The sequence below is a fragment of the Talpa occidentalis genome, unplaced genomic scaffold, assembly GCF_014898055.3.
Source record: "Talpa occidentalis isolate TD23 unplaced genomic scaffold, MPIMG_talOcc4v2.1 talOcc4.3, whole genome shotgun sequence".
NCBI classification, from domain to species: Eukaryota; Metazoa; Chordata; class Mammalia; order Eulipotyphla; family Talpidae; genus Talpa; species Talpa occidentalis.
In genome coordinates, this window is record NW_023603184.1 from 102511522 (window position 1) to 102535340 (window position 23819).

Below are 23819 nucleotides of genomic sequence, written 5' to 3' on the forward strand. Positions count from 1 at the left end.
CCACAAATGCAGTATAGAGGTTAAGGGTCTCTCTTTCCTGTGACTCAAAGAAACCCTCTTTCGGTGCCCAGTTCCACAACAAATCCCGATGTAGACAGGCGAACGGTGCTAAAGGGTGCCTTCCCCAGGCTCAAGAAACATGTCACCCCCACCCTCTCCTTCCCTACCCCCTCCCTCATCCCCCAACCTTCAGGGATTAACACTTCCTGAAACATCAAGTGTTTTTATAAAAAGGAAAAAAAATAATCCTGACATCGCTGACAAGAAGTTTTGATGGAAGAATTAGCTGGTGCATACATAATCACTCCCCCACCCCTACTCCCGGAGCGGGAGCCGCCGCGGCGGGCGCAGCGCAGCCTTCCAACCCTCTGAAAAATGAAACCGGTTTCCACCCTTACCTTCTTCAGTGTCAATTTCAGATAATCTGGACACAATCTTTGCTACATCAAATCAAAAGGGTCGAAGGCGGCTTTTGGCTGGGAGAATGACAGGAAAAAAAAAATGGCAAAAAAAAAAAAAAAAAGAAAAGAAAAAAAAAACAGGGAAAAAAGGAAAAATAGGAAACACAAAACCGACCAAACTAGACCAAAACAAGTCAGAAAGCCGAAAAGAATCCCCCAGCCCCATCCTCCTATCCTGAGAGTAAAGAGTGGAAAGAGGTCCCCAGGACCAGGCGCCTCCGAGAGCGGCAGGCTTTTTTGCAGCGCAGCGCTTGCAGAATAGGACTGAAATTTTCGGCTATATAGCCTCTGTCTTTATAGCTGATGAAAAAAATTGCAGATTATTAGCATAAATGTTTACTCTTCATTACGCTGATGACATTGTGCACTCGAGATCTTGGTAATCTTTGGGAAAATTATGAGTAATTTTTAAAAATTTTAAAGCAGCAGCAGTTACCATGCAATTCAGGCTAATTCTGCGTAGGCTCCGAACGGATATAATTATCGAGGAGTCAAGATGTTATGCTAAAAACTATGCATTGATATTCCCATTTATTATGTACATACAACTTTGACAATGTTGATGCTTGAAATAGCAGGAAATTGTCTTGCGCAAAAATTACAGTCCATATTAGGACATCTGAAATTGCGAAGAATTATATAGTAATTGCAGGCTTTCAGATGGGAGAGCCAGAATGCTCAAACTAGTGCAAATGTGGATAAAATTACAGATCAGAGCAAAAATTAGGGAAAAAGGGGGTCTGGGATTTTTCAGGTTGGCTATAGGATTCCGGAAGTGTCTAATGCCACATGATTGCTGCAGCTTTAGGGGAGACATTCATGCCTCAAATAGCGCCTTGGCCAGGGTGGCTTTAATTGAATTTCTTGGGCTTTTTCTTTTAATAGGGGCAAATAAGAAAATTGGCCACCCAAGGCAAATTTTCACTGTCCTCCCCGTGAACACGTCGAGCAGAGAATCCCTTTCCCAGCTTGCCTGCTTTCCTGGGTTTGGACGCCTGGGAGACTCCAGGTCCCAACCCTAAATGCTGCAAGTGAGCAAGAAAGTGACTGAGCCGATCCCTACCCGCCTTCCCCACCCCCAGGCCCCCCCAGCCCCTACTCCCGACACCTCTTTTCCTTTCTAGTTCTCCCCTCCTTCTCTTGGCCCCACTCCCGGATTCTTGCAACCCCCTTCCAAAGGGCAGCGAGGCAGGGCCCAGGAATCTGCGGGCCCGGCGGGGCCCAGGGGGCGGGTGACAGCGGGGTGAGGGAGCAGCCGTCAGTGGCGTGGATGTGGGGCGGCGAACACCCCAAGAGAGTGCTAGCGGCCAACCCGCGCGGGTGACCGCCAGGCTGTTATTTGGAGGCTTTAGGAAGAGGAGGGAAGGAGCTGCGTGTCCTCTGGGTCCGCCCCGCAAACGCTTGGGCTCTTCCTGGGTCCTCACCGCCTGGAGATAGCCCCCCACACCGCCCCCCCCCCCCCCGGCACGGAAACCCGCACTCCCCACTTGGGCGGCGCTTGCTCGGGCACTGAGACACCCTGCGACTTTAAGAAGCCGAGGCTGGAGCCGCGCAGGGATGGGGCGGGGCGGGGGCTGCCCCGGAGGAGGGGGCCGCGCGGCTGCTCCCGCCTCGAGTAGCCGCCGGGAGCCTGGCGGCTGCTGCGAGCTGCTGGGAATTGGGTCGGGGTTCCTGGGCCAGAAGTTCCTATTGTTCCGGGAGCAAACATTTCACTTGTAGGGTGTCCGAGGCACCAGGACCACAGAAAGGATGGAGGCGCGGGAGTGTGGAAAGCCCGCCATGTTGGCTCAGCGGGGGCCGAGTCGGCCCTCCTGGATCACCCTAGAGGATTTCGAGGCCAGGCCCTGGCTCCCCCACGCCTCTTCTTCCCCCAAATTGCAACCCTCTGTCCCAAAGCCCCCGCCCGTCTCGCGGAGCTGTTCTCTACCCTCCCCAGTGCTGCGCTCCACCCTCGCCCCCGGCTACCCACACCCGCCTGCCTAGCACGGGCGCGACCCCACTGGGGACACGGCCGGGGGCACCACAACTCCTGGGATTCCCAAAATGGGTCTCCTGAGACTCGCGGGAGCACGGCCGCGCAGCCCCCAAACTGTGACATGGCAGTGTTTGCTGTGGGGCGGGTACTGGAGGGCGAGCAGCAGCCGGAGCAGGAGGCCACAGGGAGAAGAAAGGTCTCTCTGGAGACTGTGCTGGAGTTCTCACGTGGAGGCGCCAAGTGGCTGCTGCTCCGAGACCTGCTCGCTCTTTCTTTCCGTGAAGCACACTGTCTCCCCCGCCCCGCCAGGCCCCAGGCCCCGGGGCGGAATGTAACATCTTGTAATGTGGCAATCACTGCCAAAACCGTCCCCGCAAGGGGAACTCCCGCCCGGGGGGCCTTGGAGAGCAGTGGGGCCTCGGCCTCCGCTGGAGCTGGAGTGTTTGGGGAGGAGAGGGCGGGGCAGCGGCTGAGGTTCGCGGGGGCAGAGCCCAGGTAGGGAGGAAGGACCGGGTGGGGGGAGATGTCTCTGAGGCTGTTTTGGGAGTCACGACCCTGTGAGACCCAGCCAGTCCCCGGAGACTCTAACCCGACAGTCTCCGGCGCGCGCAATTCCTGACGCTTGGCTGGCGCTTCATCCACTGGCCTCTAGGACCCGGGACCCCAATGCAGAATGCAAAAGGACCTAGATTTCAGGGGGAAGAATGACTCTGTAGCCTCATTCTCAAAGAGGTCTGACCCTAAATAGGTCTAAACCGCTGGTGGTCGCTGTTCCTTGGAGGAAAAGAAGCGGGTTGGTGACTTTTGAGCGAGTGCTTGGGACCGCGATGGGGAGGGGCGAGGTTCGGAGCGGAAGAATTGCTCCTGGGTTTTATTATCCGTGGGGACGACTAGTTCTGAAAGGCAAGGGGACTTTCTGTTTACCAACTTCGTTCTCCTTGGCGAAGTCTTGTCACGGGGATTATTCGATCAAGGCTGCGTTCCTCTTTACCCTTCTTCCCCATAAACTGTTTGTAAACAAAGCTTCAGTCTTCCCGCGCTCTCGCAGTCGCCATCAAACTTGATACTTCCCCCAAACTCGCCCCACCAGTCTCGGAAATCCTTCCACAGGACGGATATTCACAATTTTCCGAAGTAATCCTGAAAGAAGGCCAAGGGGAAACCTCCTAAACGGTCCCACATTGCTGCGGCGCTGATTAGGCAGGGGATGCCTTCCCTTTCTTGTCCGCCCGCCCAGGCCGCGGAGTGGGCTGCGGGAATTCGGGGCAGCGCACTGGGGGTGTCCGTGTGAGTCCACGCCTCGCGGGGTCCCGGGGGCGGGGCGGCCTGCTGCCCCCCGCGCGCAAGGGGGGCAGGTGCGGGGGAGGGAGAGCTGGAAGCAGGGGGCGCGGGAGTGCAGGGGTTGCCAGTATCTGGCGTTGGAACTTTTTGCCTGCGCCCTGCTTGAGTTCCGAGCATCATCACCGCTAGCGCTAGGAGCCGAGAAGGCCGAGCGCCTCTCACTCCTCGGCTGCCCCCCTCCTGCATCCCAGCGTTTGTCAAACCCTGTCTCTGGCCTGATATTTCACGAGAGCTAATGGAAGGGGATTACAATGAAGATTTATGTGTGTTCCGAGCGCGACTGGTTTCCCAGTGTAGAAAACCGAGATCGCTGTTTCCCATTTCCATTTTTCATGCGCGCCTAGGGGAGAGCAGTTGGATGCGGGGGGGAGACCGTCTGCGCAGGGGCGGGTGGATCACAGGGTTCCGCAGCTCCGGGAGGGCCGCGAGGCTGTGAGAAAGGCTTGCCAGCTCGTCGCCCGCGGCGGGGCTGGAGTCGGCCCCCGCCCCCTGCAGCCCAGCTTTGTTTTTTCCCTTGCTCACCCCTCCGCCTCCCCGCCCCCTCACTTCGAGGACCCGGGCGAACCCTCCCTTTCCCTTCTCTGTGCCCTACTCCTCTGCGGAAACGCCCCCTTCCTCTGGCCCATGTACCCTCCTGCCCTCTGCTTCGCCGGCTTCCCAGGCAAAGACGCGCCGTGGCCGGCCCGACCCAGCCGCCGCCGGGTGCCAGGTTCGGTGACTCCGGAGAGTCTGTGGGGCTGAGGCCCACCCCGGAGCTGGGGCCGCCCGCCCTCCCTCCCGGCTCCCATGCTTGCTCATGCCAAGGCCTGTTGCGTGATTTCAACTTGGGCTGACATTCCCTGCCCCGGGCGCTCCGGCGTAGGCCTCTTAATCATCTTGTCTGCTGCAGATCCTCGACACCAGCCAATTTACTGCCCCGTCTCTCCTCGCTGGTTTCAGGAGGGGGAGGGGAATGCGCGCAAAGGAGGGGCGGACAGTCAACCGCAGATGGAAGACTGGCACCAGCTACTGGCACTCGGAGAAAACCACGGAATTTGGAAGTGGGGGGAAGAATTGGGGGTCTGCTAAACAGTGGCTGCTTAGGGCCAACAGGATTGTGGGTGTCAAAGGATTGGATAGCGCCAACCCAGGCCTCTCCAGATAGGGACAAGGCATAAATGTAAATGGACACTGGATTGTGTAGACTGTGTGCATTCCCCGGGACACCCAACACCCTGGACCATGCTCTGTTGTAAACCAGACCTGGAGCAGCCTCCAAAACAATCTTCTCAGGAAAGTCAGAATTCTCAGGCTGATGCCACTGAGCCTAGAAAGTCACCTCCACCTCTTGTCCGTTTTTTCCCCCTGCAGAAGTGAGTTAAAGACACACAGCAAGGATGGCTTCAATAACCATCTAACAGGAAAAGAGGCCTGGATTTGGCAATCAGGACTCTGGTTTGCTCCAACGACCTCTCCAGAAGGAATGGCTGAGATATTTCTCCCAAATAGGAGCTCTCCCAACCCAGGAATGCTGCTTTTCCTTACAAGGTGAAGTTGGAAAGGACTTTGGGTAACTTTGGACCTTGTAATAGCAGGCAAAAGCAACACCTTCCTTTTGGGGGGGATACAACAATACACTACTAATAGCAAAAATTTAATGTCTGCCATGTCCCAGGCACAGTGTTACATCAGTGCCTCATTAAACAACTCACAACAAGTCTGAGATAGCTGTTATTTCTCTTGTCTTATAGATCTGAAAACAGCACAGAGAGGTTAAGTGGAGAGCCCAAAGTCACACAGCCAGTGATTGAGGCCAGAAAACTCCCAACTATAGGTCCCAGTGCTTTCAAAGCAAGGGAAATTTTAGTTCAGGCCTGGATTAACCACTTACTGGTGGCCTTTCCATGGAATGCCAGAAAGTAGGGTCATTTCCAAACCTAACAGCCAGTTGGATGAGACCCAAGGTGGAAAGTAGAGCTAAATGTGGACCTTTGCGCTTGGAGAATATGAGGCGAAAGGCTATCTATAGCTCTGGCAGCAATGGGCATCAATCTAGGTGTGCGTGTGTAAGTGTGCATGAATGCATGTGAGTTTGCATATCAGTGTGTATGAATAGTGAGGGTGCATGGATTTGTTTTATGTGCAAGTGTTAAGAGTAACGCAATGTAAGTGTATGATTGTTAGAATGCATATCACTGTGTGAATGTTTGGAAGCATGAGTGTGTGACTGTGTGTGATAGTATAGATGTGACTGTGAGAGTCACAGTGTGTGGTTGTGTATATGCTAGCCTTGTGGCATCCCTGTGTGCCAGGGTCGCTCTGCATTCCTGAGGAACCAACCATATCTCCCGAGGGTACCGGGTGACTCACAGAGTTCTTGGCTCAGCCAGCCCCCAAGGGCTGCGGGGCAAACAGAGGGGAAGGTCCAATGCAGGGGTCTGACCCGGGGCTGAGGCAGCGCTCGGACCCAAACTGCAGCCGGTCCGCGGCGGCGGCATAGACGCACTGCCTGACCGGCCGCGAGGGAGCGGGGGCGGCAGAGACAGCCTAGGCGCGGGGCCCTGGCGCCGGCGCCGGAGGGGTCGGGCTGGCGGAGGCTGCAGCCGCCGGGCGTTGAGTGAGTCACAGCTCAGCGAGCTGGCGAAACCCACGAGGGACTAGGGTGTGGGCAGAGCGTGAATCCTCCGCAGAGGCCCGGCGAGGAGTGAGCCCGCGCTTGCCTGCTTCACCTCACTGGCCTCGCTGCCTCTGAAAGACGCAAAAGTCCCTCTCGGCTAACCAGGTTCCCCGCCTGGGCAGCGGCTCCAGCTTCCCGGGCGAGACACCAAGGAGAAAGCGCACACATCCAATGAAAACAATAATTTATTTAAATAATCTCTTCATATTGTAAAATCAACATTAAGAGCATGTTGTTTTCATAATAAATAACCCCAAAATACCTTTCAGGAACAAAGACTTTAGGATAAGATAAAACAAATCCAAATCAGTAGCTTAGTTTAACTGAGAAAATTTTTCAAAGGAAAAATAAAACGGAGGGGTTGCTGAGGTCACTGCAAAACCGCAGTTTTCACAAGTGGGGGTTTACAAAAATGTCTGAAAAGATGAGTATTTTATACAAATAAATCAGTGGGAAAATCTGCACAGACACCTTTATTTACAAACTCTATGTCGAAGTCCAGGCTAATAATCCTGAATAGGTTTTAAAAAAGATAATTTAAACACATTTTTTGCAGTGTCCACATATTAAAAAATCATTTTTCCCAACATCAAAATGAGGTCATCCGCAAAGGCACCTAAACTTTTAAAAAAATAAAAATAAAAAAACTCCACTGGTGATGGATGAGCAGAGCGCTAAGGGAGCGTTCCTGGGGGAGACGAGGGAGGGGGCGGGAGGGGGCGCCGGGGGGCTGGAGACAGCAGGGCAGAAAAAAAGCGGCGGGCCGCCCGGGTCACGGGGGCGCGCGGGGAGGGCGGGCAGCCTGGACCCGAGGTCAGGAACCCTAGCGGACTGGAGCGGGGCCTGGGGGCGGGCGAGGAGAAAGGAGCCTCTGAGAGCCCGGGAGGCCCGGCGGGCGGGGGAGGCGTTCTTCCCCGGGTCTGGGCTAGCGGCCCCGGGCTAGGAAGGCGCCGGACGGCCTCGCCAGGCGGGAGGGCGGGGCGGGGCGGGGAGGCAAGTCTGAGCAACTCGCTCGGAGCGCGAGAGGCCGGGGCTCAGGTCGGAAACGCGGCCTCGGAGGGTGGCCTGCGGCAAGAAGCCTCCTCGGAGAGGTGCCCGTGGAGCCAGAAGACGCTCCGGGTTCCCAGCCGCTCGGTGGGCGCGGAGGGGGCCGGGCCCGGGGCGCGCGTGGTGGCCGCCACCTCCGGGCGGGGTGGGGGGCGTCAGCCGCCGGGCCGGAGGGACCCTCTGGCTCTGGGGGCCTGCGCGGACCAGAACTGGTCTCTGCTCGCTCAGTCTCTGGCGCCGGCTCCCCGGGGTTAGAAAATCGTCCCCGCGCTCACCGGGGCTCCCCCGCCGCCGTGGTGGTGGTGGTGGTGGTGGTGCGGCTGCGGGGTCTGCGTGGGGTGCAGCAGCGGCGCGGCGGCCTGCAGGTGCGAGGCGGAGCCGGAGGCCTGGTGGTACCAGGGGTAGTTGCCCAGGAAAGCCGAGGCCGCGCTGCTGGGGCTGGAGCCCGAGCTGCCCGCGCCGCTGCCGCCGCTGCCCGGGCCGCCGCCCCCCATGCGCGCGGGCGCGCCGAAGTCCCAGGAAGCCGGCGCCGAGACCGGCGGCGACGCGCAGGGTGGCGAGGCGCTGGCCCCGGGGTGCTGCTCCGAGGGGATCTCACCGCTTTTCCACATCTTCTTGAACTTGGAGCGGCGGTTCTGGAACCAGATTTTGACCTTTGTGGAAAAGAACCTAAGCGTTAGCGGAGGGACCGCGGCGCGGGCGCAGACGGGCCGCAGGCGAGAGGCGGGCTCCGAGCACCCGGGGCTGGAAAGCCGGTCACGTGCCGGGCCGCAGAGGCGCCGAGGGTTCCCGCTCCGCGGGGAAGTAAGCTCAAAAAGCCCGAGGCTGCTGGTGACAGTGAGAGGGGGTCCGGCGGGCCAGCCATTTTACCCGCTTAATCAGAAGCGCGCGCAAAGACAACGTGGTACCGATTTCTGCCCACCCCGGTTCTTTCCTTCCCTCACAGAGCGTCAGTTCCTGGAGCACTTCAGCTTCAGGCCTAGGTATTTAGGCCGCCCAAGGCACGAACCTCTCCTTAAAGTTACCTCCGAAATACTTTAAGCATACTGTCCTGAACCCGCCTGCTTCCAAGCCAGCACCCCACTCCGTCTCCCCTGCCACCCAGACCGCTGGGCCCTCACCTGAGTCTGGGTGAGGCCCAGCGAAGCCGCCAACTCGGCTCTTTCGGGCAGTGCCAAATACTGAGTCTTTTGGAAACGCCGCTGAAGAGCCGCCAGCTGAAAACTGGAGTAGATGGTGCGGGGTTTGCGGACTTTCTTTGGCTTTCCGTTCACTATCCGGATTTCAGGCTCCAGGTCCTCTTTCTCTGCAATGAAACGGAATCGTGAGCATCGCGCAACCTGGGGTGCCCAAGAGCTCCCGCCAGCCGCCGGGAGGGCCGGGTGAGGGGCTTGGCCTGAACCCGGAGGCGGGTTCCTGGAGACTGCGCAGCGCTCAGGCGCATCTTCGCGCGCACCGACCCGCGCGGCCCCGAACTCCGGCGCGGGACCCTCCAGGTAAGGGGAAGAAAGGCGCCTACCGGAGAGAAGGGCGAGCAGGTGCCAAAGAAATGGGGTTACCATGAGGCCTGCACCTTGAGCCCGCTCGATCCCGGAGACCACCCCGTCCGCCCGCTGAGCACCTGGGCAGTCCCCGATGGCCCTCCGCAGATTGGAGGGTTGAGCGGGGCGAAGGGCGCGGGGCGGGCGGGGAGTAGGCAGCAGAAGGCCAGGACTCGGAACAGGTCTCCGCCCCAAACATTTTTATCCCACCCATCGTGGTAACTCGACCGACTTGGCACGCAGGACGCCAGCGTTGTGCATACCAGGTTCGTTGTTGGCCGGGGACGCACTGGTTCCGTAGGGCGCGTAGGAGGTGTAGGCGGCCGTGTAGCCCAGGTCGTAGCCGCTCTTGGCAGAATAGGGGACGTTGTTGAGGCCGCCGGCGTGGTACTGGTAGGAACCCATGTGCGCGTAGGGCGAGCCCCCACCGCCGCCGCCGCCCGCCGGGTGCTGCTGGTTGGTGTAGTAGCTGCTGTCGGTCGCTGTGGACACCGGGAGGGTGGGCGATTCCTGGGGCTTGTGGAGGCTGCTGCCGCTGCTGCCCCCGGAGCCAGCGCCGCCGCCGCTCGGGGGCTGCTGGTGCTGGTGGTAAGTGCTGGAGGCCGTGATCTGGGTCGAGTGCATATCAGCCACCAGACTGTCAAAGACTCCAGTCATCCTGGCCCGGGACGGGAAAGAGCCGGGGTGGCGGGCGCGAGGGGGAAGCGAGGCGCCTCCTCCGTCTCTCCCAGTGCCCTCCAGCAGCCAATGTAATTACGGGGGGCGGGGGAGGAAAACAAGAAATGTGGCAACGGTCTAGGCAACTCCTCCTCCGGGGGAGGCGATCACCGTGCACCGCTCGGGACCGCCGCGGCCGGCCGCATCCTCTCTCCGCCTCTCCGCCTGCTCGGCTGCTCGCCGGCGCGGGCGCGGGCGCGGGCGGGGGCGCGCGGTGGCGGGGCCAGGGGTGGCGGGGCCGGGCCGGGCCGGGGCGCCGGGAGGCGGGAGCAGGTGAGCGGCCCCGAGCGGCTTTACGATTGTCTGCTGGGCGGGCTCCCGCCGGGTGGGTATTTAACTCGCGTCACGTGAGCGCAGGCCACGTCACCTAGCAACAGCCAATCGCACGGGCCGGGCCACCCGGCTAGTAGCGCCCCGGAACCCCCGGCCGCCCCGCGGGGTGGCGGGGCTGGCGGCGGCGGGTGCGGACACGCGCTGCTGCAAGAGAGCGCGAGGCCAGGGACAGAGGGGCGGCCTGGGTGAGAGTGGGGAGTCCGGGGGGTCGGCGACGAGGGTACTGAAGGCTTGAGGACTGAGACTGGTACTTGGCTTCCGAGGAGAAGAAATAGGGTGTCCCGTTTTATTCTGTGCACAAGTGCCAACCGGTTCCAGTGATTCGTACCTTCATCTCTGAGGTCAGCTTTGGAACATTCATCAAAATAAAGCGGTACCAAGAGTCAGGCCAGGTCTAACTCTGCTTTTCTTCGAAGCTTCTGGCACTTTCTTTCGCCAGCCAGCCGGCACTAGGCATGGTCAATTGATTTAAATTATCCATAAACCACGTATAATAATACTTGCTTCTTAACCAACCCACAGGGATATTAGTACAATTAGCTGGATAATATTTAAACGATTTCCCTTGTTACTTGAAAAGCTATATAAACTCACGGGTATTATTGATAATAATACGTTTTCTTGACACGCCAAGACTCTGAGTAATTATGTATGTTTGATGGCTAACTGACACCCGAAAAGTGATTCCAGGGATTTCTTCTGTAGCAGGAAAGCTAGACCAGACTGATTGGATAACCTTCGAAGTTCATTTTAACTCTAAATTCGAGGACTTGAACAAGGAGTTGGGACAATACTCAGGTTCACCAAATTTGCTAAACTTTCAGAAACAAATAGTTTTCTTTCGTGCACTTAACTCCATTTTACAGTTTTGCCATTTAGTATCCTGTTCGGCCATATCACTGCACTTTCTTCTTCTTTTAAAGCGCAAGTGGCTTTAAGTCACTTTATTTCTATTTGCTGGTAGTTGGGAAACAGGGGCGGGAGTTGGGGGGGACCCTCGTCTTAACTCCACTCAAGTTGGCTGTTTCTGCGGCAGGGCCTGCCTTGTGGTGCCACCTGGTGGAAGTGTACGAGGTTGCGGCGGGCCGGGTAGACAGTCTAAATACGCCAGAGGCGCCAGCCTCTGAACCCCCCTAAAAGAACAAAATAGTAATTAAAAGCCACAAAATTGTGCTAGTGCGTGCCATCTGAAACATCCCTTCCTAAAGACATAACATGTCGCTGAAAGAACTTGTTACAACAACTGCCTAATAGAAAACAAGTTGATACTTTGAAAAATATGATCTTTGGTCCTCTTCCCCAGAAAAAGCAAGTGTGTAATTAAAACTCCAGCATCCACACAGCTCACCCTCTGCGGAATAATGAGGAAGGTAATCATCATTAAATTCCTTCCTTTAGGTTAAGGAAGGCCCTTGGATGGAGAAAGGTGAGTTTGTTAGAAAGGCTTTGGGAGGTGAGCCTCTGGGACTGCATTATGTCTTTCCTGTGCTTTGCCTACTACTTTGTGGGCTCCAGTTACAAAAATAACCTCTTGAGGGCCTCCCTGGTGGCCCAAGGGGTTACACACCGCCCTATGAGGCAACCTGCAACCTCTGCAGCACCAGTTTGATCCCAGTCCCAGCCAGCCAGAGAGCAACCCACATGGTGAGGCAGAGCTCTCCTGCCTCACCCACTGCTCCCCTCAGCTGCTCCTCTCAGCAGTGTGTCTCAATCAGTCTGCCTGTTCTGTTCCCTGCTCTGTCTCTGGTGAATCCTCTGACCCCCCACATCTCTGGACTGTACCCCAACTCTTGTATGCATAAATAAATAAATCTTTAAAAAATAACCTCTTGATATTAAATCAAGACTGCCTTTTGGTGTCTCGACAATAAATTCCAAATCTTTCTGTCACCACAGTGATAGCTGTTTTGACCCAATATAGACACTTTTCCTCCCCTGAAAATGAAATATGAAAGATCTAATTGCCATAATCTTGTCTTCTCTCTGCTCTTTTGTTCCCACCCCTAAGCATGTCTTCCAGACTTTTTCATCGTGGCAAGTCTGTTGTATTTTATTACCGGTGAGAACCTCTATTAATAGCCTAAAGCCCAGGTCAGCTGACATCTGAAAAATAGCATCCTCCTGAAAGGAAATATGACTTGAGTTCTCCTTTAACTGGAAAACAAGTCTATGTGTGTGTGTGTGTAAAGACTTAGCAAGCCATGAGCAAGAGAGAGAGCGAGGAAAACTGCATTAGGAGAATCAAATAAAGATTTGAGATCTGAATTCGGAATCTCCACACAATCTCAGTTGGTCCAAATTATCGGATTATTCCATCACAATATCCAAATGATACCCTCATTTTGACTTAAAGTCAGGAAGACAGTAGAGAACTGAATTGACACTTTCATCCACAGTCCCAACAAGGTAGTATGCTTCCTCTCCACAGTGATGTGAGAGCGGTGAGAAGAGCTCAGACAGAGTTTGGAGGGCTAGAACTTCCTTTTCAGTCTCAGGAACTATCCTCAGATTTCTGTTTTTTTCTCTCCCCTGGGATTTTTTCACTCTTCAGGGACCTGGGGAAGGATGGGAGGTGAAGGGGGAACTCAGTGTCTCCATTCAGGTCTTGTACGTTCCACCCCCATTGCTGGGACATCTCTGCCTTGGATCCGGTGTCCACCGGGATGTCCTTCAGGCATCCTATCTGGTCACAGAGCCTCACTGTGTCCTCTCATGTGAGAGTCACTATAAACCCTTGCCAGGCAGGGACGGAATCATTCCCATAGCAGAGACTGACTCTGAGACTGTGGGACAGAAACGACTTCCCTGCGGTAGGAACCCCTCCGGGTTTGCCAGGCTGCCTTTCTCTCTTGCCACGGTGCAGTCCGCAGGGTGCTCGGTTGACCTGCTGCGGGTCTCCGGCAGACAGCGAGCGCTCTTGAGAAACAGGTTGGCGATCCCTGGCTTGCTTTCAGCCTCCTGCCTCACTGCTGGCCAAGGTCAAGATTGCCGAGCATCCTGGCGCCAAGCGCATTGCCTCTTATGGAGCATTGTGCTGCACCAGCCAGAAAGCCGGTCGGGAGTGCCCTGGTGCGGGAGCGTGGGCCCCCATGGCCGGGAAGCGCCGGGAGGCCGCCGGTACCTTTCGCCGCAGCGGGAACAGGCTCCTGCTCTGGCAGGGCTTACCCGCGCGGCCTCAGGACCGCCCAGTATCCTCCTCGGCACTCTCTCGTCTAAGGGCTCGGAACACGGGTTTCTGGGCCACTGGCCCGAGAGGCTTTAGTGTCTCGTGTGTTAGTCCCCGTGTTTTAGTCTCCACCTTTTCCAGACCAGCCTGACCATGCTCCCTTCTTCATTGGCTCGATCCTTTCGGGCAAGGTTTATACCCGCTCACCCCTAACGCGGCCTCTAGAGACCCGGGATGTGGTCAGCTCCTCCCACACCATTTGGCCCTCAGGCAGGCCGGATCTCTGACTCCAGGGTCTACAATTTAGGGTCCCATCTCTGCCCCACCCCTCAACCCCCGCCCCCATAGACTCGGTGAGAAGACAAAATGAAAACGGACCCATGGGACAGAACCTCCAGAAATCTCTTTGGCTGTGAGTCGGGCCCAGGGACCTGAGATTGCAGGAAGAGTCTGCGCGAGAGTGGTCTGTCTCTGTGCTCTGGCAGCCCCCAGTGGCATCCTCACCCCTCTTTTTGCCTGCAGCTCAGACTGTCTCAGATTTTTGATTATTTACTGGTCCCTACCTAACTCTACTCCACTCCCCTACCTGAATTTACTCAGTCACTGTCCTCTCAGCCACCACACCAGGCACTGTGCCAGGTGCTGGTGGTTCCTTTTCTCCCTAGTTTACAATCCAGTGGGCAAAGCAGGTATATTGAGATGACTATTAGTGGTACCAGCATTTATTTATGTGGCATTATTGAGCCTCAGGAGTTCTGCCAAGCCCTTTACCTTTTTATCTCACTCCCTTTATCTTTATCTCACTAACACCTCACTGACCATCCACATTGGGGAAACCAAGGCTTAGAGAGATAACATCACTTGTTTTAGGAAAACACAGCAGAGTTAGTTAGGACTGGAACTCAATTTTGAACCACAGAAACAAACTACTGCTGCCTCTCTGTTAGGTTTCTGACATGTGGAACACTGGAGAACTAGGCAACATACCAACGCCCCCCCTCTAGGTGTTGCCAGCACAGTGGCATAGGTGGGTGGGAGATCACCTCCTCCCCCAGGAGGGAACTTAAAGGAGAGGTGTCTTGGGAGACTAGCAGGCTTTCAGGCACTGCACAGAAAGGATTCCTAGTTTGACCCCTCCTAGATCTCCAACAGACTATAGGGTCAGGGGAGGTGGGGGGTAGGTAGGCAGGAGCCTCTCCCCTCAGGCACCCAGCCCTTCCTCTGCCCCCACTCCCTACCCGTGCCCCACAAAACAAAACAAAACAAAACAAAACAAAACAAAACAAAACAAAGCAAAACAAAGCAAAACAAAACAAAACAACAAATGCCCCATAGGCAAACCTGAGCTCAGGACAAGTGTTTGTCCCTATTGAGATTCCACCAAGGATTAACTACTGTGCTGGAATGTGAGTCAACTCGAGTGGCTTGAAAGACAATGGGCGGCTATGCTACATTCCCAGCTATGACCTTTTCGCTGGAGGCTCACAGTGCTGGATCTAGAACTTTCAGGCAGAAGTTCACTGTTTGCCTTCTAGGTTTTCCTGATCCTTGTTACGCCCTTTTCAATTTATTGCTCACTCAGTGTTTAAAGCGAGGAGAGCGGAAGCTAGGGTAGCCGACCAGTGAGAGCTAGAACTCCCAGTGAGGGGTTAGGGGTTCCCGAGGATTTGAGGCATTGTCCTGGTGTGGAGTCCCAGTTCACTTGCCCGGGTACTCAGCATAGGTCAGCAAGCATCAGTGGGACATGGCTCCTTTCACAGCTAAAAGCTGCCAGGTCTCGGTGTCCAGGTCATGAAAACAATACCACTTCCACAAGTTACAACCCCATCCCCACCCCCCACCCCCCAAATTGAAGCTACTCAGATCACTGGGATGTTCACTTTGCACTTTCACCTGCACCTCAGTTGCATGGTGACAGGCATGCAAAGCAAATGACTCTTAGCAAGGTTTGTTCTCAAACCTGAAAGAAAATCTCTCACCTTTATATCCCCTAAATTCTTGGCCTCTATTTGCTGACAGGGCTCTGCTGTGAGCTGGAGGGGGTGCAGGTGGGGAGCTTGGCCTTAGCCTTGAAATCTTTTTATACTCCAGGTATGGGGGCTGGGAAGGCACAGAAGAACTTAGAAGGAAACTTTAGTGCCACTGGGCACTAAAGAGTTGTGCCACCTCTTCTGGATGCAGAGAGGATGTGTTGACAGGTGGATTCTGGGAGCCAAATTTTACTGGGTTGAACCATTGCTGTTACTGTGTGGTCTTGGGAAAAGGGCTTAATTTTTCTGTTCTTCATTGTTTTCATCTGTAGAATGTGATTACTATTAACACTGTTTTCCTCATGGGATTATTGCCTGGGAATACATCTTCCAGGTTTTCTGATCTGTTGCCCTGTTTACCTCAGAGCTTGGTGTTCTCTAGCCTAGGCTCTGCAGGTTTTAAGAGAAAGAGGTAAGGGTATTGGTTTATCTTTTTTTTTTTCTCAAGTTCCCCCAAATCCATTTTTTTAAACTTTATTTTTATATTCCCCATACAATTGCAACCCCCTTATTTTGACCCCAATCTCTCCTTTCCCTGCCCCCCCCCATAGTGTATATCTGGTTCATAGTTGTTTGTTGATTTTGATTTTTTCTTTCTTATAGTTATTCTTTTTCCTGGTCTCTTATTTAGGTTTTCTAGACTCCTGCTATGAGTGAGACCTGGTTCATCTTTTCTCTAGTTAGTAAAGAAGCCTTTTGCAGGTAATTGAGCTGAAGGCAGACACAGCTTCCTCACCCCAGTGAACCAGAGCAGGTGGGGGATTTGGCATGGATCCTGGAGGAGGCAGTAGATGGTCCTCATATGTTGGGAAGTGGTCAGGCACTGTAGATGAAGGTAACGTGGGGCTTTCTGCAGCACTGAATTTAGGAGGGGTACTAACACCACTCCAAAGCCCAATGCACTGCACTATTGTCACTCAGCAAGCTGGATAGAGTTCTACTGTGCTTCGGCAGCTTCCCTGCGTGGCATAGCCAGGCTGCTTCTGCTCACCTCTCTGAAATTGAAGTAGTGGGTGAGGGAGGAACCCTGGAAGTTATTCACAGGGAACTGATTGTCCCTCTGGGTAGCTATATCTACTGTTCCTTGCATCTTTTTTAAATAAAAGGAAATATTGTTAATTAAAATATTATAACCACAAATTTATACATAGTGGTTATCAGAGAATCAGTATAAAAATGTATTGGCATGGTTAAAAGTATAAACTCTGGGTTCAAATCCTGACTTGGCCATTTGCAAGCTGTGTAACCTTGGGGAAATTATTTAACATCTCTGTGCCTCAATTTAGTATTTAATCAGAATAAAACTTCATTCTATTGACAAGTGATAGATAATGGTGGAATAGGCAACTGCTTTTTCCCTAAATTATTATTATTTTTTAAAGATTTATTTATTTATTTATACAAGAACCAGGGTACAGTCCAGATGTGTGGGAGGGCAAGAGGATTCACCAGAGACAGAGCGGGGAACAGAACAGGTAGACTGATGAAATACACTGCTGAGGGGAGCAGCGGGCGTGACAGGGGAGGTCTGCTGCACCATGTGGGACCCTCGCCAGCAGTCCGGGATTGAGGGATTGAACCAGCACTGCAGAGGCTGTGGACAGCTTCACAGTGTGGTGCTCAACCGCCTGCGCCACCAGGGGAGGGCCCCCTACATTGGTTTTTTTTTTTAAAGATTTATTTATTTATGCATACAAGAGCTGGGGTACAGGCCAGAGTCATGGGGGTGGTGGTGAGAGGATTCACTAGAGACAGAGTGGGGAACATAACAGGCAGATTGACTGAAGTACACTGCTGAGGGGAGCAGCGGGCGAGTCAGGAGAGGTCTGCTGCACAATGTGGGTTGTTCCCTGGCTGGTCGGGGATTGAACTTGTGTTGCAGAGGTTGCAAACAGCTTCATAAGTTGCATCTTAACCCCTTGTGCCACCAGAGAGGCCTCTTTTCCCATTTATGGATCTTTTTGGGAGCACAGACAGACTCTCATTTCCTAGCCTCCTTTGCAGTTAGTTGAAACAGTGTGGTTGCATTCTGGGGAATGAATGGATCACAAATGAAAGCCACTCCTGATAGGAGAGGGTAGCGCCATGGCTGACAGAATGATAAAGAGACACTATGGTGTTGCATGGACAGAGCTTGCTAAAAATTTACCCCCTGGAACTTACCAGAAACTTGCCTTCCTAGGGTGCTGAGGAAAGTTACCCATGCAGAGATGGTTTCTGTTATGAAACTGCTCATGGGGTGCTAGAGAAGCTGCTGGCTGCTGGGCACTTCTGACCATTGTGTACTACAAGAGTTGGGCATTGAAGAAGCTGGTAGTGCTGTATAGGTGTGTGGTGAGTGACTACCCTGAGGCCAGGAAAGAACATCCTTTTTTTCCTGGAATGTCTCTCTAGTGCTCATTATCCACAAAGTTTAGAGTTGTGCTAGATGACAAATCTTTAATGAAAGATGAGTTTGGGGCTGAGAGGTACTATGTTGTTAATAGGCTTAAATTTGTCTATAGAAAGCATATACATAGGTGGATCTTGCTTTTCTATTGAGTCTGATAATCTCTGCTTTTTTTTTTTTTTAAGATTTATTTATTTATTATTTATACAAGCACTGGGTACAGTCAGAAGCATGGGAGGGTGAGAGAATTCACCAGAGCCAGAGCGGGGAGCAGAGCAGGCAGAAGGACCAAAGTACACTGCTGAGGGGAGCAGCGGGCGGCAGGAGAGGTCTGCGCGCCATGTGGGACCCTCCTCTGGTGGCCGGGGAGCAGCCGGGGATCGAACCCGCGCTGCAGAGACTGCGGGCAGCTTCGCAACCCAGCGCTCAACTGCTGCACCACCGAGGAGGCCCCTCTGCTTTTTAATTGGTGTGTTTGTTTGATTCACTTATATTTAATATACATTGATATTTTGATAGATTTGGATTTAGTTCTATCACTTTGCTATTTCTTTTGTATGGATATCATTTTTATTTTTTTTGTTGTTCTCTGTTCCTCCTCTGTTTTCTCTTAATTCACTTAGGTATATTTTAGAATTCCATTTTTTTCTGTATTGGATTTTTACTTAATATGTTTTGCAGTTTTGTTTGAATAATTGCTTTAGGTATTACAATATACATGCTTAATTTAAGATTTTAGGGTCTACTTAGAGTTATGGTACCACTTAACATAAAATGTAAAAAATTTGTATCCATACAGTGTCATTTACATCTAATCTTTTATGCCGGGGCCACAAGTCTTGCCCTAAACCATGTTTTGTTTTAGTGTAACAAAGGTAAACCCTTCCATTTATGTGTTGTCTATGATGGCTTTCATGTTATGATGGCAAAGTTGAGTAGTTGCAACCCATACCATATGACATAGAGTCTTAAACATTTCCTCTTTTAAAAAATATTCTAACCCTTTATACTTTTTTCTTTTTTTTTTAAATTGAGATAACATTGGTTTACAATACTGTTTACGATTCAGAGATAAAGAATCATACCTCTTCAAGATGTGTATTACCACACCTCTAAAATATTTCCTTTAAAAAATAAATAAAATATTTCTTTTTAGCTTCTTATAGAAAAAATTTATTGCATCCTGTTTTATGCTATATATTAATATAAGTATGTTACAAATGCCAGATACTTTATTATAGCTTTACTTGAGGTAGCATATGTATTTACATAAATTAAGAGAAAAAAAGATATTCTTTCATATTTATCTACATATTTACTGTCCTGGCACTCTATTTTCCCCTGAAGTTCTGAACTTCATTCTGATATCATTTTCCCTCATCTACCTTTTTTTTTAAAGATTTATTTATTTATGCATACAAGAACTGTACATGAAGGCAGTGGAGTGGAAACAGAAGAAATTGTAAAAGTGACTTTTAATTTCACACCTGCTTTTTTTTTTAAAAAAATATTTATTTATTTATGCATACAAGAGCTGGGGTACAGGCCATTGGTGTGGGGGGTGAGAGGATCCACCAGAGACAAAGTGGGGAACTGAACAGGCGGATTGACTGAAATACACTGCTGAGAGGAGCAGCAGGTGAGTCAGAAGAGATCTGCTGCACCATGTGTGTAGCTCCTTGGCCGGGGATCGAACTCGTGCTGTGGTGGCTGTGAATAGCTTCATAGGTTGGGTCTTAACTTCTTGCACCACCAGGGAGGCCCTGCTTCATCTACCTTTAACATTTTTTGCATTGTTGTTCTGTTGGTGATGAGTTCTTTTAGTTGTCATTTATCAGAAAAATCTTTATTTTGCTTTCATATATATTTTGCTTGAAGGATATAGAATTTTAAGTTGAAAGTTTTTGACTCTTTAGGTACTTTAAAGGTTTTGAATCATTGTCTTTGGGCCGTCACCATTTTTGCATAGTATGTTGGGTATAAAAGGTATCAATTTTTTATAGTTATGAGTCATTTTTCTCTGACAGCTTTGGAAATCCTTCTCTTTCTCTTTGATTTTCAGCAGTTTGACTGTGATGGGCCTAAGTGTGTGTTTTTCTTTCTCCTGCTTGAGTTTTGCTTAGCTTCTTGAATCTGTAAATTTATGTCTTTTATCAAATTGGGGGTTATCTTGGGGCTCCCTTCTCTCTTTTTAATCAATTTGGGGTTCCAGTTATATGTATTTTCGATTGCTTGATACTGTCTCTGAGACTCTTCTTTTCACTTTCTTTCCTCTGTCTTTTTCAAACTGAATAATTTCTAGCTTACTGATGTTTTCTTCTGCTATCTCAATCTTCCCTTTAAGTGCCATCTTGTTTCATAAAGGATTTCCATTTGGTTCCATTTTGCAGTTTTTGTTCCTTCGCTTAGATTTTCTATTTGTTTATTCACTATGAACATTTTAAAAAATGTCTTTGAACATGGTTAAAATAGGTCCTTTAAAATACTTATGTGCTAATTCCAATATCAGAGTTATTTTAGTCCTGGTCTTTATCGATTGCAACTCATTATTAGGTTGTAAAATGAAATTAGAGAGTTGTGTCTAGCATTTAAAAATTAAAAAAAACAATGAAAACAGAAATGTGCATAGTGAGGGTTTTAAGTGAAAATTATATATATAAGTAAATATATACATGTTAGTTGCTATGTAAAATGTATTTCTAATTGTGACTATGTCAGAAACATTTGAAAGTTACCAGTTAGAAGACAGCTTTGGAGAGAGACATCTGTTTTAGAAAAAAGACTTGAAGTTCTTAGAACCAGAGTTTTCCTGAGAGAAACAAATATATATACAGATCTAATGAACTTTTTAGTTCAAAGGAGCAAAACAACAGAGAATAGAAATATTTCATTGTTATTTCCCAAAACTTTGCATCAGACTCTCTAGGACTTTTACTAAAACATTGAAATATTGCTTTCTGTACCTGACTCAACAGACCCTGGGAAAGAGCAGGAGAAATCTGCATTTAAAAAGTTCTCCCAGGTGATCTTTAGGCAAAGAAAAAAATTGAGAAAAGAAGCTCACACCAGAAATTAGCACCTGAGAAGAAAATGATGATAATTGTTATCATTTATTTTGAACTTTGACTGGAAAACTGAAGCAAGAGCAGTTAAGTAATCCATTTGAGGCCAGTTTGGAAGTGTCTGACCTAAAACTCCAGGTAGGACTATCTGACCGTAAGTCCTAACTCTAAACCACTGAGTGGAACAGGTTTTAGACACCACATCTACAGAGAGGCAGGGCTCCACTTAAAGTCAGGAAGATTTCTTTGTAAAATTAGGCTATAACAACATTTTCCTCTCAGGTTCTCCATGGGCGTGAACTGTTACATGGTGGATGAATGCTCTTGGTCCTTGTCTTTTGTCTATCACATGCTGTCCTTTCCCCAAATAGAGCAGCAATGAAGAGGCTATTGGGGAGACTATAGGAAAGCAGAGAACAGCTCTGAGATTGCAGGCCAACCTCTTAGGGTTGGCAGACAAGAAAGGGAGAATGCAGAAGATCTGGGAAAGGTTTCTGGGATAAGCTGCTGAGGGCCTTTTTAAGATTTCCCTGTACCAGTGATCTTCACGACATCAAGAAAGTCAACTTTCAACAGAGTTAAAGTGTATTTTCAAAGGTGAGGGACTACATTTCCTCACTGGGATATTTTGAGGGTTTATATTTTGAAGTACATCAGTCGTTCCAAGTGAAAAGTGTTGTAGAAGGAGGGCAAAGAATCATTTGATTACTTAATCTTCATGTTTACATAGCATTTGTTTTAAAGTAGTATGAATCTAAATTCCAAATGTGGTTACAAAATCAGCCTCCACTTAAACTGGTAAGTGTATTTTAATGAGGCTTAATTTTAAAGCATGCATTTGCATATTGAAATTTGTGTGAGTCAATTTTTTAGACTATGATCTCCAGAGCACTAGTTTTATAGTGTTCCAAGAATATGGCAAATCTTTCAAATTGCTCTTCAGTGCCTGGAAACATTAGCTGAACTGCTATGAGGTCTAGCAAAATGGAGAAGATGCAAAGTAAACATTAGTTAGAAATATAGTACTTTTTTCCAAGTCATTTTCTTTTTTTTTATTTTTTTTTTATTTATTTTTTTTTTATATAGAGGCATGTTTTCTTTCTTTCTTTCTTTATTTGTTTGTTTACAGTCAGAAGCGCGGGAGGGTGAGAGAATTCACCAGAGCCAGAGCGGAGAGCAGAGCAGGCAGAAGGACCGAAGTACACTGCTGAGGGGAGCAGCGGGCGGCAGGAGAGGTCTGCGTGCCATGTGGGACCCTCCTCCGGTGGCCGGGGAGCAGCCGGGGATCGACCGGCGCCGCAGAGGCCGCGGGCAGCTTCGCAAGCCAGCGCTCAACCGCTGCGCCACCGGGGAGGCCCCCAAGTCATTTTCTTTGTTCCTGGAATATTTGAGAACCCAAATGGCACTATTTTGGAATAGTGTGTTCAACATGCTTATTTTACAGATCATTGGTATTTAAATCAACAGACCTGAGAGTTAACATGAGAACTTTCCATTTTCTATTGATAGCTTCCATTTTCTATTGATATATTCATGCAAAAATCAAAGTGTATTGGGGCTTAAAAGTTCATATGCCTTTGTACCTACTTCCTTTCTGTCCTTCTTGTGCATTCAAGAAGTGGAAGCCAGAACGTGGTGCGTCCTCTGGTGTGAAATTCTGGATTTCCGTGAGTCTTCTAGAAGGAGCTTTGATCAGCTGTGCTGATAACACAAGAGACAAGAATCTGTACATCATCTTGGCAAAGGGTGTAAAAGGATGACTGAATAGACTCTGCTGCTGGTATGGGTGACATGGTGATGGCCACAGTTAAGAAAGGCAAACCAGGGGGGCCTCCCTGGTGGCGCAAGGGGTTAAGACACAACCTATGAAGCTATCTGCAGCCACTGCAGCACAAGTTCGATTCCCAGGCAGGGAGATGACCCACATGGCGCAGCAAACCTCTCCTGACTTGCCCGCTGCTCCCCTCAGCAGTGTACATTGGTTAATCTGCCTGTTGTGTTCCCCGCTCTGTCTCTGGTGAATCCTCTCACCCCCCACACCTCTGGCCTGTACCTCAGCTCTTGTATACATAAATAAATAAATCTAAAAAAAGAAAGAAAGGCAAACCAGAGTTCAGAAAAAAGTTACATCTAGCAGTGGTAATTACATCTAGCATGGTTGATTTTCAACCATGAAAATCGTATTGGAGAAAAGATGGTGTATTTCTTTATTTTGACCATAATGCTGGAGTCATAGTAAATAAAGGTGAGACAAAATGTTCTGCCATCACTGGACCACTTGCAAAATAATATTCAGAATTAAGGCCCAGGATTGCCTCCAATGCTGGCAGCATTGCATGATTCTTATATGTATTTGTAAAAAAGAACTTATTAAAAAATCATTTGCCCCCCAAAAAACCCAAGTTGTATAAATTTACTTATTATAAGTCTAACTATTTCGGAAGGAATTCTATAGTTACATAAAACTAAGCTGATTTATTTATATTAAATCTTTATTAATTGTGAAAGATAACACATAGCAAAAAAAAGGGCATAAAACTCCAACTATGGGGCCTCCCTGGTGGTGCAAGGGGATAAGACACAACCTATGAAGCAAGAGGCCCATTTGCCGGGGTTTTTTTTTTTTTGTGTGTGTGGTTGCTAAGTTGTATCTATTGAGGTAAAGTTGATTTACATCACAGTATATGTATTAGGGGTATAGGTTTACACCTCTACAAATGTATTGTATTTTATCATACCCACCCCAATAATCACAGCCACTGCAGCTATAGTTTGCTCATGCTCACTATTGTAGGTAACTATGTCATAAGTTATCTATTTTATTACTAATATTGGATTGTCTTCATTGCTTTAGGAATATTCTTATGCATATCTCCTGGTATAAAAACAGGCATTTCTGTTGGGTGTGTATGTAATAATGGAATTGCTGGGTCACATAGGACATGTGTATCTTATACTTCAGTAAAATAGTTCCAAACTGTTTTCCAAAGTTGTGGTGTGCATTTGCACAATAAATTTTTGAAATGTGATCAATATAGAGAAATAAAAGGTAAAGTAAGTCATTCTTCAGTATGCATCTGCCAATATTTGTCATTAAAAAC

At 50.0% G+C, this 23819-nt stretch overlaps 1 protein-coding gene and 1 pseudogene across 1 annotated transcript; one reads left to right on the forward strand and one right to left on the reverse strand.

Moving 5' to 3' along the window:
- Window positions 1–7564: 7564 nt before the first annotated feature.
- Window positions 7565–10043, reverse strand: DLX2 (distal-less homeobox 2). Its single transcript, XM_037521852.1, has 3 exons — window positions 9285–10043; window positions 8602–8786; window positions 7565–8133 (listed from the first exon to the last, which is right to left on the reverse strand). The coding sequence occupies exons 1-3, from the start codon at window positions 9676–9678 to the stop codon at window positions 7732–7734; spliced, it is 981 nt and encodes a 326-aa protein (XP_037377749.1). The 5' UTR covers window positions 9679–10043; the 3' UTR covers window positions 7565–7731.
- An 8535-nt stretch (window positions 10044–18578) lies between these two features.
- Window positions 18579–23058, forward strand: LOC119254781 (60S ribosomal protein L23-like; annotated as a pseudogene).
- The last annotated feature ends 761 nt before the right edge of the window (window positions 23059–23819 follow it).